Source organism: Gymnoscopelus microlampas, assembly GCF_963454915.1.
Source record: "Gymnoscopelus microlampas genome assembly, chromosome: 24".
Lineage (NCBI taxonomy): Eukaryota > Metazoa > Chordata > Actinopteri > Myctophiformes > Myctophidae > Gymnoscopelus > Gymnoscopelus microlampas.
In genome coordinates, this window is record NC_139961.1 from 13,688,020 (window position 1) to 13,706,688 (window position 18,669).

At 42.6% G+C, this 18,669-nt stretch overlaps 1 protein-coding gene across 6 annotated transcripts in view; it reads right to left on the reverse strand.

The window, feature by feature from the left end:
* dmd (dystrophin) overlaps positions 1-18,669 on the reverse strand; it is a 555,891-nt gene that overhangs the window by 67,803 nt on the left and 469,419 nt on the right. For 4 of the 6 annotated variants that reach the window (XM_084050678.1, XM_084050676.1, XM_084050680.1 and 1 more), the window contains 4 exons: positions 16,678-16,746; positions 11,241-11,304; positions 7,854-7,914; positions 2,673-2,708 (listed from right to left, as the gene is read on the reverse strand). In XM_084050678.1, the coding sequence (XP_083906804.1) occupies positions 2,673-2,708; positions 7,854-7,914; positions 11,241-11,304; positions 16,678-16,746 (230 nt within the window). The remainder of the gene's footprint in view (positions 1-2,672; positions 2,709-7,853; positions 7,915-11,240; positions 11,305-16,677; positions 16,747-18,669) is intronic. The other 2 variants (XM_084050679.1, XM_084050677.1) reach the window with 2 other exon arrangements.

Here is an 18,669-nt window from a genome sequence, read left to right on the forward strand (position 1 = left end):
CAGGGGCTGGCTGGCCAGCTAGACTAAGGGCGGAGCTAACAGCTCAGCATCAAAGAAGCCACCCATTGAAAAAAAAACAGAACTTCCAGACAAGGGATTTCAAAATAAAACGCACACTGGGGCTGAATCATAGACTGTAAAAAAGAATGGACAAAGTGACGCCCCATTGGCTTCTACAGACCCGTTTCGAAGCCTGTTTTTCAGCGATTTCAAATCCGCCATCTTTCTATATCCGGTCCGAAATGCTACGGGAAATTAATGCTATTGGCTGGGCGAGTCTTCCCGCGGTAGAACCAGTAGAAGCCCTAGAAACATACCCTACTTTATCATTACTTTTAAAATTAATGGGACCATAATTTACTAAACGCATAGACCAATTATTTGTTTACCAACATTGAGACTGGATGCACAGGTGATTGTTTAATGCAATCAATTCTCAACCTGTTGTTTTGGGGTGCGCTGGTTTCAGCACACCCCAACCCCCTCTTGTGTGTTGGCTAGTGAGGCGCGTCCTAGCGAGACCTGACAGAATGGGTTTCATTGCGCGCATACTGGTTGCACGCATACTGGTTCTTATCAGTGTGACGTCGTATTAAGGGGTCTATATCATGATGATTTAAAAAAGACTTTAAACTAGCGGTTGAAAACATTAAGTGTTTATGAAAAGGTTTACTAAGGTAATAAAAACAACAAACAAAACAGCTGCAACGGTCCCCAGCAAAAGTAGTTAACATAGCATCACAATCATTTTAACCACTTTATCCATTTATATATTTGGCTATTTAAAAAAATAGCAGAGATACTAGCTCACAGCGCGTCACTTCGTGCCACGCTGCGAGCTTGTACATCTGCTATTTTTGAAAATGTCTGAAAAATAGCAAAGATGTTGGATAGTCTTGAATGTTTTTGACATGAATCTTCTCCTCTGGTTGTGCCTGGCACAGAACCTTTTCAGATGGGGGGTCCGCGGCCAAATACATATCAATCTGGGGGATCCTTGACTTGAGAAAGTTTGAGAACCACTGATATACAAGCGCATCAGAAAAAAAAGACAAGAAAAAGCCCATTACTGCATCAAAAGTCATCAACAAACTATACTATAAAAACTGGTCAAACATCGAATTTGGCCAAATTGTCAAATAATATAAGAAAGAGGCAAACAAATTGAAAATAACCGATCTATAAGCTCACAACGCCTCGCAACGCTGTGAGCTTGTAGATCTGCTATTTTCACTGTGGAACCGAGTGGGGGGGTCCCCAGTTCTCAGATAATTATTTTGGTGGGTCCCAGCCTGAACAGGTTGAGAACCACTGATTTATACATAACTTGGAGCTTTTATTTTTGAACGCAAAATCTATCCCATCCGCTGGCTTCGTGGTGAAGCTGTGAGCCACTTGACGCTGCTGCAGAGAGAGAGAGCTAGCTGTGCTGTGCTGTGCCTGCCTCCCTTCCCCCCATCAGGAGGAGCCTCCATATACCCCCATCCTCAAGGAGGTTTTTCACCTCCCTGACAAGAGAGGAGGAGGAGGAGTAGAAGGGGGAGGAGGGGGTTTCTTTGCTCTGCTAGTAGTGCATGAATATTCGGGGGGAATGTTCATTCAACTCTGTCAGTGTAAAGTTTAACTCTCTCTCTCCGGATATTACAGAGGAGGGTATACACACTGAGAGTAAATTACAAGTCTTGACTGTTATTTTGTACCGGCTCTGTAGTTTGTCATTACGCAGGCTCGTGTGTGCGGGTATAACCTAACCTTATTCCTAAACGTAACCTCAGTAAAACTATGCCTAAACCTAACCTTATTCCTAAACGTAATCTCAGTAAACTATGCCTAAACCTAACCTTATTCCTAAACGTAACCTCAGTAAAACTATGCCTAAACCTAACCTTATTCCTAAACGTAACCTCAGTAAAACTATGCCTAAACCTAACCTTATTCCTAAACCTAACCTTATTCCTAAACGTAACCTCAGTAAAACTATGCCTAAACCTAACCTTATTCCTAAACGTAACCTCAGTAAAACATGTCTAAACCTAACCTTATTCCTAAACGTAACCTAAGTAAAACTATGTCTAAACCTAACCTTATCTCAGTAAAACTATGCCTAACCCTAAACTAATTCCTAACCTTAACCTCAGTAGAAACGAATACAAGAATACAAGCACCGCTGGGGGCGAGCGGCCCGCCAACAAAATGGGGACGAGTGTGAGCGTTCCGTTTACCTTTCAGGTCTGTAACTCTGAGAGCCTACAAATGGAACCATTAAATGGTTCCATTTGTAGGCTTCCATTGTGTACGCTCTCAGAGTTATGGGGGTCCTTGAAATTAAAACGTTCGAGAACCACTGGATTAAGAGGAGACCACCCGCACTGGTGCAGCTGCAACAAGTCAAACCACACAGACCCTCACGGGGGCAGATCTCACAGATTTCAACAAACCAACAAATGATCACACTGGAAAAATTCGGACATTTTCAACAGAACAGTTTGTGTGTATACTGGATGTGTGGCGATGTGAGCACAGGGGCCACATGCTGTGTGTGTGTGTGTGTGTGTGTGTGTGTGTGTGTGTGTGTGTGTGTGTGTGTGTGTGTGTGTGTGTGTGTGTGTGTGTGTGTGTGTGTGTGTGTGTGTGTGTGTGTGTGTGTGTGTGTGTGGCCAGCTGTCACTCACAGGGTCTGGGTCAGCTCGTCAGGTCCAGTTTTCTCTCTGCATGTAGAGAGCAGAATCTGTCACTCCTCTGTCCCTCCCTCCTTCTCTCTCTCTCTCTCTCTCTCTCTCTCCCTCGCCCTTTTCCTCTCTCACCTCTTGCTCGTGCTCTTCCTAGCCTGATAAACCAAACCCTGGCCGCGTGAATTCACATTATGGTGTCATGTGTCTTCTGCAGACCGGTCTGGCCCCCAGCGCTGGGTGGGTGTTTCACAGAAACCAAAAAAGTGGTAGATCGGCTTGATTGGCTCTTCCACTTTTTTTTGGTTATACTGCAAAATGCCCACCCAGCGCTAGGCAACAGATCGGTCTGCAGAGGACACATGATAATGTGAATTCATGTGACCGGGGTTGGTTCACCAGGCTATGCTCTTCCTGTATCACTCACTCACACACGCACGCACGCACGCACACACATGCACACACGCACTCTCCTTTCTTCTCACAAATCGAATCCCTCTCTCTCTCTCATCTACTATCTATTAATATACTATATCTGTATCTCTCACGCTCAAACGCATTCAATACATTTTCACATCAATCCAGATGTTGCATGAAATTCAACCAAACAGCTGTTTCCGCCACACACTCATGCAGTGCATTTATTTGTCTCACACACACACACAAAGGGGCATATGCGCACACACACGTTTTGTGCTAATTACTGTCACTCGGGTTAACCAAGGCAAGGCAACCAATAATGTTAGCCACTTCTAGGTACAATGATGTTAGCAATGCCAGCACACAGATCCCTCATGGCAGCTCCATGGAGAGAGGCTGGTTAAAAGCGGCTCTGAACACAACAAACCTGTTAGCGCTGTTTCAGACCAGACAGGTCTTCTGCCAAAGTGGGATCGATAAAGGTCCGCCCTTCTGCTGGTATCATGATTTTTTCCCATGAACCCTCAACCAAACGTAACGAAATAACACAGCCTTCCCAGAGTCTAGTTGGTCTCTAGACTACAATGTCTGCGATGATCTCACGACCTGGTTTGGTGTTCACCCTCCGTCCATGTGGTTTAGATCAGTGGTTCCCAAACGTTTCAGCTCAAGGCCCAAAAAGATAAAGTACCGAAATTTACATTAAATTAACCACCTCAGCCCTACAATTTCTTAAAATGATTTTTTTTTACATTTATTACATTATTTTTTTAAAACTATAGATTTTTCTATTTTTTTTAAGAAAGACATTTTTTGGGGGATAATCCTTTGAAATATTATTTTTTAGAAAAATTGAAGGAAATGTAAAATAAAAATAGTGATATTTACGTGCATCTTGACCCATAACAATGGGTCAGCTACCCAAAAATGGGTCCTCGACCCAGTGTTTGGGAAACACTGGTTTAGATGTATTTATTTATTTGCCGTACTACAGTCACACCACCAAAGTAACAGCTGCACTTTTGTGCCGTTTGCACCATTCCAACGGTCCAAAGACATCAATCACACTGATGTCTCTGATGATGACCTCTGCTACTGAATCCAGTCCCACTTCACTTAATAACCACATAAACAGCACCCTGTTATGCTTCATATTTTTTTTTAAAAGTAGTGTAAATCGCAGATGCACACGCTCACAACAGGTCGAGCTCGCAAACCGGCTATTTTCACTATTCGTCATAAGCATGTAGTAGTAGGGCTTGACCACTTGAACCCCGGCATCCCTAATCTGGAGGGAAACCTTCGCCGAAAACAGCAGATCTACAAGCGCTGCGACGGGTTGTGAGCTTGTAGATCTGCTATTTTCGGCGAAGGCTTAACTTTTAGTCATGTTTTACTATTTTGAAAAACATTTTACAAATAGTTCAAATAGACGATCTACAAGTTCACAATGTAGATCGGATGTAGATCGGCTATTTTCACTATTTCAAAATGTATTTCAAAATAGTAAAAAATGCCTAAAAAGTTTAGGAAATAAGGGGTAAGGCAAGATAGGGCCATTGGTGTAGAGGGGAAAAAGAGCAGACCAAGTACAGAGCCAAAGGTCAAGTTTTGAGGGTTTTGAAGTGTTTAAACGGTCACACACATTTCCACGTCATTGCTCATCGTCACAGAGGGGATCCATTCCGTTGTACTTTGAGTGAGATTTTATATAACGTTTTACACACAGTACGGACCGTTGCCAAACTCTGGTGTCGAGTATATGGATTGGATTGTTGCACATTCTAAACCACAATTTACACCCTGTTCGTCGTTGTTGTGTCGCTCGCTCAACATGCCAGCTTTTCCAGCTTATTAAAACCCAGTTATTTACGGTGAGTGACTGTCAACACATGTAACACATGTCACATGTCAGAGGATAGATTAGGCTTAAGCAACCGCCCCCCCCCCCATGATGTGTTTAACATGTTTTCATTCCTCCTCTGTGAAGGAAGGGGGAGAAAGAAAAGTGTGACAGCTGCTGAAAAACCTCATTAACCGTGTTAATGTCTGAGCTACAACTTTGAATTCACGTCAGTCTGCACTACACTTTATTGAAGTTCGACGAAACCTATACGAATTCTACACATAGTTTATTTCACCACTAGTAATACAACTCAATAGAATCATTATGAGTTAAAGGTAGGGTCAGTGATATTTTTTGGTTAAAACAAAAAGTATTTTGTTAAAAGATTAAAATACTATATTCTGATAGTAATCATTGCTATAGAGTGTTTCTTCAGTAACAGATGTCTCGTCTCTCTAGCTCTTTAATAAACAGAAAATACATTTTTCGGTAGGTGTCAAAATCTCAGCCAATCAGGAGAAAGTACCCATTTTTAAGCTTAATTTGTATAGTGTTCCAGTTCCAATTTTGTCTGCTCATTTCTTAGTGTCATCACTTCCAATTTCACTTGTTTAATCTGTATCCCGATTGAGTTCTCTGTCCTGGTTGAATAAAATTGGAAATGAAACTGAAACTAGAGCTATTTAACACTTATTTTAACCAAAGCAAATCACTTACCCTACCTTTAAGAGCAGTTTTTTTATGCAACACTGGCCTAATCTCTGACCTCATATGTCCAAAACTGTTACTTTTCAGGATTCAAATTAATTTAATTTAACGAAAAAACACAAAAAAATGTAATATGGAGACAGCGTCGACATTCTCCTGTCTTACAAAGTACAGGCATGGATGAATGGAACGAGAAGAAAAGATAGATACAATTAAGAGCATAAATGAACGAGGTTATTAGCCTATCAGGGTTTCGATTTGCTGGGGGGATGGGGGGGGCGGGGATCCGTGTCTCTGCTTTTGATATCCCTGATACATTTGATAATATCACAACTTAAAAATGTAATATTTTGGAAATTTTATGTTAACCGCATTAACCCTGGCATCCTAAATGTTTAAACATTTCTCAATTATTTGTTTTATATTTCAAAAATAGCAGATCAACAAGCTCACAACACGCCACGATTTGAAACGTTGTGAGCTTGTAATAGATCGGCTATTGTTGCTACTGTATAGGTCGTATGAGGCATACATAGGGCTCAAGTGGCTAAGAAAATGTTCACACCCTGGTTATGATGAGTGGATGAGTGAATGATACAGGCAACACCAAGCAAGCAAACAAATCTGCAGTTAAAAAAACACACTCAAAAGACCTGTGCCAAGTACAGTTTTTCTACCACATGCCTCCTCGGATAGACAAGAAGACACCACCCATAGATATAGAAACCTAGATACCTCATTGGCCTCTGCAGTTCGTGGGAGCGACCTGTTTGGTATGGTGGCCGCCATATTTCCGGGGGGCACGGGCACTGGGCAATCACAGCGTGTTGACTACTGGCCAACCACAGCGCGTCTTTTCCAGGACTTGTCAGAATCTAGTTGTCCCGACCTGTTGTCCCCACCTGCCTCTGATTGGCCTACTGAACGCCCCCTTCTGTGACGCACGCGGAAATTTCCAGCTGCCCCCCCCCAGAAGCGGAAGCGCGTCCGCCATACAGATGCTTCAGAGCCAGAGGAGGCGTCTACCTTTATATGTCTATGACACCACCTGCCTCTTTCTACCTGACAGTACAGGATATCCACCAGGAGGAGGTTCACACCATAGATATAGAAACCTAGATACCTCATTGGCCGCTGCAGTTCATTGGAGCGACCTGTATCGCGCCCGCCATATTAGAGGGGGCGCGCACCCCGCGACTCCTGGCCAATCACAGCTCGTCTTTTCCGGGACTTGTCAGAATCTAGTTGTATAAAAAATATCCTGTTGTACTTTTATACAACTACATTCTGACAAGTCTCGGAAAAGATTGGCCAGGAGTCAGGAAGCGTGCCCCTCAATATGGCGGCCGCGATGCAGATGCCCCCAGAGTCGGAGGAGGCGTCTACCTTTATATGTCTTTGGTTTACACTATCTCCCTCAGTTCCCCTCCCCCACTGAACAGGTGCCTCCATCAACCGGTATAGTCGCTAGTGCAGCGACAAGTATACACAATCCCTCCGAACGCTGACGCTGATGTTTATTGGAGCACCTGCTTCTACTACTGCTACCGGGAATTGAACTTGGCCCTCTGCCGTGGTGGGCCAGACGCCACCCAGGGTTTTTTATTTGTTTGTTTGTTTGTAATATGAACTTTGGACAGAGTTGGATAGATTTTGTCTTTAAAACTTACCTCATTTAATACTAAACATATAAAATGTGTAAACAATTCTTAAGTAAAGTTTTCTCAGATATCTCATATGGTATGTAGTAGTATTGTTTAATAACGGTCACCCTGGCGAGCCAAGTTAACACTTCTGAGCTCTTTTTTGATAACGTTAACCACATAAACCCTATATGGTAGAGCCCTGAGGAGTCCCTCAGGGCTCTACACTAGTGTATTTTCTGTTTTCGGTTATTTGTGGGGAAAGCTTTCGCTGAAAATGGCCAACCAGCAGGCTCACAACGCGTCGCAAAAGTGACGTGTTGTGAGCTTGCCGATGGGTTATTTTCAGCAAAAGCTTTCCCCACAATACTGATGCAGGGGTTCAAAGTGGTTTAAAAAAGGTTTTAAACCGTCTTGGCACAGGTTGCGGGGGTTAAAAAGCGATGCTTGCAAGCCAGACTTCGTATGCAGAGAATGAAAAAGCAAAAAAAGAAACACACCCCAAAAAAAACAGCAAGCCTGCTGGGCTGCTCGCCAAAAAGCCAGGGCTTGGTGAGGTGTACTTACTTGATGTAGTAGGGTACGTTGTTGGGAGAAATGCGCTGCTCGAAGGGACTCTCCACAGATGCTGCGTAGACAGAGGGGAACAAGAAGCGTCAAGAGGACGACTTTTTTTTTTTTTTTATGGCTGCGTTTTATTGCTGGCACAGCATGCCGTATAGCCCCCCAATGAAAAGCTGCACTCCTGCAGTGCACACATTCCTAGGATGGCTTGTCAAATAATTGGGTGGAATTAGGTTGCAAAAAAACACCTAGGGAGATCAGGTGTGTTGTAGTGTAGTGTGTGTGTGTGTGTGTGTGTGTGTGTGTGTGTGTGTGTGTGTGTGTGTGTGTGTGTGTGTGTGTGTGTGTGTGTGTGTGTGTGTGTGTGTGTGTGTGTGTGTGTGTGTGTTTTCTTTAAGTGCTGCTTGTCTCTTGTAAATGTTGAATACATACTGTGGTCCGGAATGCACACTCAAATCTTGTTTAAAGCTGCAGTCTGGAAGTTATTTTAAAACCGGAACTTATTTTTTTATGAATAGAAAAATGTTATTTAAACCACTTGGCTCTGTAATTTGGACAACCTTTTTTCCGCGCACGCCAAATGTCTTTGGCAAAAATAGCCGAGCAACAAGCTCAGAACGCGTCACAAACGTGACACGCTGTGAGCTTGTAGATCAGATTGTATATTATCTGCTATTTTTGAATAGCCAAAAAAAATCTTAAAATGACACAGAGATGCGTTCCCGGATTGAATGGGTTAATGGGTCTAGCAGATCAATGTCCCTCCTATGATCATATAATCATCAACAGTTTACTATCCATCATTGCATCAAATGATTATCTGAGTAGCTTCTCTCTGCAGGACGCTGGAGCTTAGATTCTATCAGTGGTGGAAAAAGTACTATAATGTTTTACTTAAGTAAAACTATCAATACTGCAATGTAGAAGTACTCTGTTAAGTAAAAGTCCGGATTTCAAAATTTACAAAAGTATTAGTATCAAAAAGTACTTAGAGTACCAAAAGTAAAAGTACTAAAATGTTTGAAAATAGCAGATCTACAAGCTCACAACGCGTTGTGATGCGACGCGTTGTGGGCTTGTAGATGTATAAAATAGGGCTAAAGTGGTTAATGTATGTTTTATAATGTAATAATTTATATATGAAAAGTAACTAGTAACTAAAGTTTTCAAATAATTGTAGTGGAGTAAACAAAACATTTGCCTCTGAGATGTAGTGGAGTAGAAGTAAAAGTATAGACAATTGGAAATATTCCAGTACAAGTGAAAAGTACCTCAAAATAATTGTACTTAAGTACAGTACTTGAGTAAATGTACTTAGTTACTTAACACCACTGGATTCTATCTGTGCGATCGATCACACAATGCTAATTATAGACTGTAATTCATCATGACCAAAGCATGCAGATGGTTGCGGGAGGAGGTGGCTGGGTGTAAACAGGTGTTGGGGACTCGTTGTTGGTCCAGTATGAGCAGAAGCTTAACCCGTTCAATCCGAGAACGCACCTGTGTCATTTTAAGATTTCTTTGGCTATTGGAAAATAAGTAAGATATACAAGCTATGAGTTTTTCGAAATATTTTGTTCCAGGGACCCCCAGAAGCAAAGATTTTAGTTAAAAATGTATATACAGTATATATATATAATATTCAAAGATTTACACACATTTTGACGATTTTTCAATAATCTGTTGTGTTGTTGTTCTCTAAGGATCATTCTAGAACAGTGTTTGTCAACCCTGGCAATCGGACCTTTTTTGGGCCGTGAGTCTATGCTAGGTGTGCCGAATGAAAAAGAAAGAAATCAACCCCCTCCCCCCCAGAACAATAGATACGTCATGGGCTGCTGCTGCCTTAAGCCATTGCTCATCGTCAATTGCGGACACACATCCAGTGAATCGACCCTCGCACATATAAAATGCAAATGTTTGGCTTTGTCTTCACGGGGCCATCACCTGTACTCGCCTGGCTCACCCACTTTTCAGGGGTGAAAGTGGGTCGGAACGGGCCGATACGGCGGACCGGAACGGGCCGATACGGCGGACCTGAACGGGCCGATACGGCGGACCTGAACGTCGTACCTGCGAAGAGGGGCTGTCCTGTCCAAAAAGCCCATGTTATAACCTGCCATGATGAATGTCCAGTTTGTGGTGTTTAATTACTCCTTCACGGAGAGAATCTCTTGCAACTTCAAGCCGAGGTGCCGTCGATATATAACTGGAAAACTCGCCCCAAAACACGCTCGCCCCCATTCCTTTTCGCGGACCAGAGGTTCTTGTATTCCTGTATTTGTTTGTACACTGTTCTAGAATCTAGAACAGTGGTTCTCAACCTGTGGGTTGGGACCCGCAGGGAGGTCCCATCATGATTTTTGGGGGTTCCCCAGATGACAGTGATATGACAATTTAAGGACCTTTAAGACCTTTTTAATACCTACAAAATAAATAAAAAACATTACTGCATCAAAAGTAATCGACAAACTACACTATAAATACTGGTCAAACATTAGCCAAATTGAAAAATAATATAAGAGGCAAAACATTTTTTAAAATAGCAAGATCTGCAAGCTCACAGCGCCTCTCGTTCTCAAGCCAAAGTCAAATGTTAAGAACACAGTCACCACGCTTCCTTTACCGTCATGAACACGTACACACACACACACACACACACACACACACACACACACACACACACACACACACACACACACACACACACACACACACACACACACACACACACACACACACACACACACACACACACACACACACTACTGTCTCCACAACTGATGAGTGTCTCGTGGGCTGCTCATATTCATGTGTGGGGTTGTGTGTATAACACACACACACACACACACACAATTAATATGGGTCATTGAGTGAGCTGTTAACAGGCAGTACATGTAGTTTGCAGCATCGTTTCGTTGCTGTCGCGCAGAAAACCTCTCCTACAGCGTCACACAAAAGCATCTAAAGTAGCAGATCTACAAACTCGAAACGTGGCGCGAAGCGACGCGTTTTGTGCTTGTAGATCTGCTACTTTTGAATTTGAATCCTGAAAAGTAATAGTTTTGGAGAGAGATGATATATGAATACACACACACACACACACACACACACACACACACACACACACACACACACACACACACACACACACACACACACACACACACACACACACACACACACACACACACACACACACACACACACACACACACACTTTCTTCTTGGTCCTTGAGTTCTTGAGTTATCTGTGGGCTGCTTACAGTCATACTATGACACATAGTACTAGCCATAATACTATGACGCATAATGTGTGTGCGTGTATGCGTGTGTGTGTGTGTGTGTGTGTGTGTGTGTGTGTGTGTGTGTGTGTGTGCATCTCACCGTGCATAAGGCCAAAGTCCCTGTGTGCATCAGTCAGCTGTTTCAAGTGATCCTTGATGGATATCTAGGGGAGCGAGGGAGAGAGAGAGAGAGATTATGTACACATAAGCAGCATTCACACTTTAGTGTGATAGAGATAGATAGAGCTGACATTCTGTCCATTGTGTTGATGGAAGAAACACTGAGTAATGATGATGTATTCGTGTACATGAGCATGAGCATGAGTCTGTGCCAATGTGCTCTGCATGTGTGCGTGTGCGTGTGTGTGTGTGTGTGTGTGTGTGTGTGTGTGTGTGTGTGTGTGTGTGTGTGTGTGTGTGTGTGTGTGTGCGTGTGCGTGTGTGTGTGTTGGCGTGTGTTTATCATGCATGATGGCACACTATGGCAGAACAGAGCAGAGAGGGAGAGAGAGAGAGATTCATGTTTGAATATATTTTGAAATAATATTAACAGAATGTAGGCAAACAAAAATAAAGGGATATTTACTCATAAAAATGGGTTTGCAACTAAAAAATGGGTGCCGACCCTTTGTTTGGGAACCACTGTTCTCTATAGTACACCGGATCACACTAGTCCGTTCGAAATGAAAACCAGGCTTTCTGCCATGTGGAAAAGCCTGGAGATGCTCACAGATAACGAGGAAGAATTGAGGTAGAATTATTGTTATTATGGTTGTTTATATGTGACCTACACTTCAAGTATCGTATATTGTTCATCTTGTGCCTGATATGAAATTATATTTTGCAGCTTGTAAGAGCCAAGATGTCCCACTTTTAGGCCTGATAGCTATTGCTTTGGTATACAGCCTGTCTTGTTGTGGTTCAGCTTGTGTTCGTTGGCAGAACTGCCGTACCACCAATCTGTGTGTTATTGTACTTGTCTCCATGATATCATGTATATAAAAGCTATATTAACGTTTTCAAACTTTTCAGGCCCACCAAAATAATCACATTTGAACTGGGGACCCCCCTCCCTGACAAGCTCATGGAATTGTAGGAGCTGAGGCGTTACATTTAGTTTAGTCTCGCGTAGCCAGACCCCACAGAAAATGAAAAACAGCGACCTCTGCTTTTCTGATATTCTGTGGAGTCTGGCAGGAGTATAATGTTAGACTAGAGCGCAGGGAAACACCGGTTTCATGTCTGCCTATAGCGCATCACTTCCGGTTGGTGCGACCATGTTTTCATTCCCACTAACAATATTTCTACACGGAACACTAACACCACTTCTCCCAGAGAACATGGATGGTTTTGGTTATAAGCCCACTTGTTTCTATAATGAAAGAGTAATTTAAAATGTGAATATCTTTCCGTGGTTTTGTCCGCTCCGAGGACGCTATTGTTAAATTAGTTTCGGCTAGTTTCGAGGGGGGGAGGGTGGATCATGGTGGATGGACACGTGAATCCCGCCCACTACATTTGATTGGGTAAAGCGCGGCCCACTTCCTGATCTGAAGGCACGCCCACTTTTAGCCAATGCGCACTGGTTAGGACGAACCGCTCCGACAGATTCCACCGCAGGTCGGAATCTGTTCTTGAGAGATTACATTTAGTTAGACTCGGTTCCACAGATAAAATTGTGAAAATAGCTACAAGCTACTGTCTTTACAAGCTTGCGTTGTGAGGGATTGTGAGCTTGTAGATTGGCTATTTAAAACAGTTTTGCCTCTTTCTTAGGTAATATTTGACAATGTTGCCAAAGTTTGACCATTTCTTTATAGTATAGTGTGTTGATTAGGCTGATTTGACACAGTAATGGTCTTATTTTCTATTTCATTTTAGAGGTATCAAAAAGGTCTTAAATTGTAACTTTAGAAATGTGCAGATACCCTGTATACACTTATACTGTATGTTGGTTTGTTTACTGTTGAGTGAGAAAACAATTGCACATTAAGCTAATGATCTGGGGACACCCCCCCCCCAAATCATTTGGGGACCCCCCTGGGGCTCCGGGCCTACATTTTGAGAACCACTGTAGCGATTAAGAATACCCATCACCACCTTGAATACTGTCTCCGTCTGTTCTTGCCTCATCAATTACTGATTGATCCAGAATTCCACGACGCCCCTCCCCCCCACAAACACACACACCCACATATTTACAGGGGTGGTGTTTCACATGACTTTGCACACAACGCAAACCAATAAAAAGGGCACAGACAGTCCAAACTACAGTGCCTCTACATTATCTGTGAGGGAGTGAAGAATGTGTGTATTTACACAATAAATACACTGTAAAAGAAACAGTCATGCACGCTGATCAGGCCCGCCCACCACTCTGACCTGCCCGTCCAAAAGGACAAGCGTTGCAACCTGAAGAATGTCTCTTAAGAAAGAGGGTAACAATTTGGAGGAAAAAACTGAACGCAACGACAAACTGAGTTGTTTTTCTTTGTTGTGTTTCTCATGCCCCCCCGTGTAAAGCGTCTTTGGCTATTTAGAAAAAGGCTAAATAAATGTTAGATATTATTATTACACACTCACATTAAGCATTATGTCACTGGTCATCTACAGTAAATCGGCTTATATTTGGAATATTTTTGAAACATTTCAACTACACAAATCTTGTACGGGGCTGATGGAGGTTTTTTTTGGGATGGGGAGGTCCTTGACATGAAAATGTTTGAGAATCAATGGTTAAAACAACATTAGGAAGCGATCCCAAATAAGCAACTACACTTTAGAAACGAGCCCATGAAAAAACGCAACCCGCAGCTACAGATATTCACAAGCGACTTTACAGAAAGAAACAGAAGAAACCCAAAGTCGCTTACAATAAGCAGACTTGGAGACACTGGTGTGAATGCTGGCCAGGGCATAAAAGTAACGGATTTAAAGCTTGAAAGGAGTTTAATGGGACAACATGGTCCATTAACCCATTAAGACCGGGAACGCAACTGTGTCATTTTACGATTTCTTTGGCTATTCAAAAATAGCAGATCTGCAAGCTCATAGTGCGGCACTCTGAGCTTGTAGACCTGCTATTTTTTTTTAAATCTTGAACATTTGTGCAAATCTTTGAATATATATTTTAAAGCTAACATTTCAACAATATTTGCTTCTGGGGGTCCCTGGAACAAAATATTTTGAGATGGGGGTCCGCGGCCAAATACATAAAAATGTGGGGGTCATTGACATGGAAAAAGTTTGAGCACCACTGAAATCGCAACCAAACAACAACAACTATATGTATTTGGCCGTGGACCCCCATCTCAAAATATGTTGTTCCAGGGACCCCCAGAAGCAAAGATTTGAGTTAAAAATGTTCGCTTTAAAAATATATATATATTCAATGATTTGCACACATTTTCAAAAATAGCAGATCTAGTGCTGCACTCGGTGCCGCGCTATGAGCTTGTAGATCTGCTATTTTTGAATAGCCAAAGTATAAAATAATGGTTAAAGTGGTTACACAGATGCGTTCCCGGTTTTAAATGGTAAATAAATGGTAAATGGTGCATTTATATAGCGCTTTTATCCAAAGCGCTTTACAACAATTGTGTATTACTTTCACACACACATACCGATGGTGGAGGAAACCATGCAAGACACCAACCTGCTCATCGGGAGCAATTAGGGGTTCAGCGTCTTGCTCAAGGACACTTCGACACTAACTCTGGGGGAGCCCGGGATCGAACTGGGGACCTTGCGGTTCCCATCCGGCCGCTCTACTACCCCTGAGCCACTGCTGCCCCGGTTTGAATGGGTTAAGTTCCAAACAATGAAATTCCTGCTTGCAAGTGGTTTTGGTAAATTAATTCCCCCTTACGCTGTTGAAAGGGATACTATGGAAATTACTTTGCCCTTATAGTCAATATTACATTCTCAACATTATTCATTAAAATAATACATATCATCATATTCAATTCGAGGCATCGTCAGGGCCTTTTTTTTTTTTTTTCGGAAAAGTTACAGTTTTGGTGTCCGCCCGACAGAGACGATATGTGTTTTGATTACAATTTACAATGTAGGGCATTTAGCAGACGCTCTTTATCCAGAGAGACTTTTAACCCCTTAAGACCGGGAACGCATCTGTGTAACCACTTTAACCATTATTTTATTCTTTGGCTATTCAAAAATAGCAGATCTACAGGCTCACAGCGTGCTTGTACATCTACTATTTTTGAGATTTTTAGAAAAATCTGGAAAGTGTCCCTGGCACAAAACTTTTTTAAATGGGGGTCTTTGGCACAAGAAAAGTTTGAGAACTACGAATTTAGAAGGCATTTGTATTATTGTCTTAAATGGGTTAAAAAAAATTAAAATAGTAAAGAAAATACCTGCAAAGTTTAGGCATAAGTGTTAAGGCCAAGCCAACATGAGGACAGTCACACTTGCGCTCTGAAACAGACGGGGCGTGTACCCCCCCCCCCCCCCCCCCACCCTCCCATGCCAGTATCCATCCATTCAAGATGACTCCATGGGTAACCATAACTTCCACAGACTATGTCTCCAAACGAAATAAAGAGGTTGCCAGGCAACGCGCCACGACTCCGTCGAGCATGTATTGACCGTCCATTTGGTCTCAGAGACACATTTCACCCAGCTGGGTGGATGCAGAGCTCTGAATGAGGGTTGTGTAATCTAATGAGCTGGTTTCACACTGAGTCTGACCAGCTATTACACACAAAGGGGGGTTGAGGACTTGTTATTTACTCTCAGTGAATAGCTAATGGCTAATTAACCTCCGCAGCCGAACCGCGGTGCACACCGACAACACTGGGGTGTAAGGAACTCCAGTGGTGCAAGTACACCGATTTTTGTAAAAAAAAGTAACAGTAGAACTACTCGGTTACAAGTGAAAGTCCGGTATTCACAATTTGCTTGAGTAAAAGCACAAAAGTATTGCCAAGAAATATACTTAAAGGGATACTTCACTTTAAAACATGTTTGGAGTAATTTTAACATTGACTCTGGCTTTTCTGTTTTTTAAATCATTATGATATGCATTTAGTAAATTATGGTCCCATTAATTAAAAAATGAATGATAAAGTAGGGTATGTTTCTAGGGTTTCCACTGGTTCTTCCGAGTGAAGACCGGCCCTCGCTGCGGTTGCAGCCAATAGCATTCATTTCCGTTTAATGCTATTGGCACGTATGCCAATAAACATCCTCTGATTAAACGGCAAAGCTTCCATCACACTGGCACCCGGTGCGCGTATGCATGTGCTTGTGCGTGTGCGCCATGTACCAGCAAAAGTACTGTATGTATGTACTGTACAAACAGTCAGACAAACAGACAGACAGACAGACAGACAGACAGACAGACAGACAGACAGACAGACAGACAGACAGACAGACAGACAGACAGACAGAGACAGAATGTGTGTATGTGTGTGTGGTGTGATATGATATGAGATAATATAGAGGGCAGATGATGACAGGGAGGCGAGGTGACTTTGATGACAGGGCAGGTTTCTCTCCGGCGTATCGTTTACCTCTGCATCTGACTCCTCCTCCCCCACGCCATTCCTACCCAAGTGGCCTTTCTCCGTATCCACGGTAACCTAATTAAAGTGTCAACAAAAAAAAAAGAGAAAAAGAAAGAAGAAAAAACAGAGACGCAAAGGCCGTTGAGGAGGAGGGGGAGGTGAGTTGGGGGGTGGGGGGGGGGGGGGGGGGGTTCAATGTAATTACCCAAGGTGTACTCTGTCTCAATTCTGCCCAATCAGCTTTGACACGATTTGACCCCAGTTCTTTCTTTCTTTTTTTGCCTCGTCGCAAAATGTTACCTGATCTCTCAATCTCTCTCTCTCGCACGCACGCGCGCACACGCACACACACACACACACACACACACACACACACACACACACACACACACACACACACACACACACACACACACACACACAAATCAGGCATAATATTTTCGCCAGTGCCTTACCCATTATCCCTAAACTTCTTTGCCATTTTTTACTATTTTTAAAAACAGTTTCAAATAGTTCAACTAGCCGATCTACATCGACACGTTAATAGCTTGTAGATTGGCTATTTGAAAATGTTTTTTAAAAATAGTAAAAAATGGCAAAGAAGTTTAGGGATAATGGGTAAGGCACCGGCGAAAATATGGCCCAAGATCTCTTATCCGTTATCCCTAAACCTAACCTCTAAATGCCTAAACCTACCTACTCTTTTTCTACAAACACACGCACGCGCACACACACACACACACACACACACACACACACACACACACACACACACACACACACACACACACACACACACACACACACACACACACACACACACACACACACACACACACACACACACACACAGAAAAGCACCACGTCAGACATAGATGTGATTTAAAACGATGAGTCCGTCACTGAATCAGAGATGACCTATGGTTTGGAGGAGCACCTTCAGCGTGGGTACAAGATGGTGCAGTCAGTACGACCGGGCCGGTACGGCGCGGTACTTTGTGCCGCGCCTTCTGTCTCTGTCCTTGGATAAATGACTCCTGCTCCCTCACACTGTTGCTTGTGAACTACTGGGATGTACACACTGGCATCGTCATACTAGAGGCCTACTTAGGCTAGCTATACTGTGAATGTTTTACCGAAAAATGTACTTTGCAATTTTTTATTTTGAATACTTAAAAGGAGTAGTTCACCCAAAAAATGACTTATTTTCTATCAATTACACACCCGATGAAGCCTTGAATTCATGGAGATTTATTTTGTTTTTGTTGCATTCTTAAGCCAATAATTTGATGATCGGCGGAGATCTCCAAACTCCACCGGTCATCAAATTATTGGCTTAAGAATGCGACAAAAACAAAAAAATGTGTGTAATTTATAATTGATCAAGTCTGATTATGTGTATGATTTTATGTACATTGTTTTGTATGTAGGTCTGAGTCTTGTCTAATTGTTCCATTGAAAAATCTCCGAATAAATGAATAAAAATAAGTATTTTTTTGGGTGAACTACTCCTTTAAGGCAGCACTATGTAACTTCTTTTTAATTAATAAAATGTAATTTGTATGGTAAAGTATGCTAATAAAATATAACGTATACAATTGGGGTGGTTGTATTTTGTCTCCCCGCTCTTCTATTGAGACATTTAGATTGTGTCAAAGGTCATGTGTGCACCTAGACATGGGATCTGACACGAATCTTTACTTGATGGTCAAAATTCAATTTATGGTAAATGGTGCATTTATACAGCGCTTTTATCCAAGGCGCTTTACATAGATTGTGCATTACATTCACCCATTCACACACACATTCATACACCGATGGCGGAGGAGACCATGCAAGGCACCAACCTGCTCATCGGGAGCAATTAGGGGTTCAGCGTCTTGCTCATGGACAGTAACTCTTCTGGGGGAGCCCGGGATCGAACTGGAAACCTCACGGCTTACCATCCGGCCGCTCTACCGGCCACTCTACCCCTGAGCCACTGCCGCCCCAATTTAT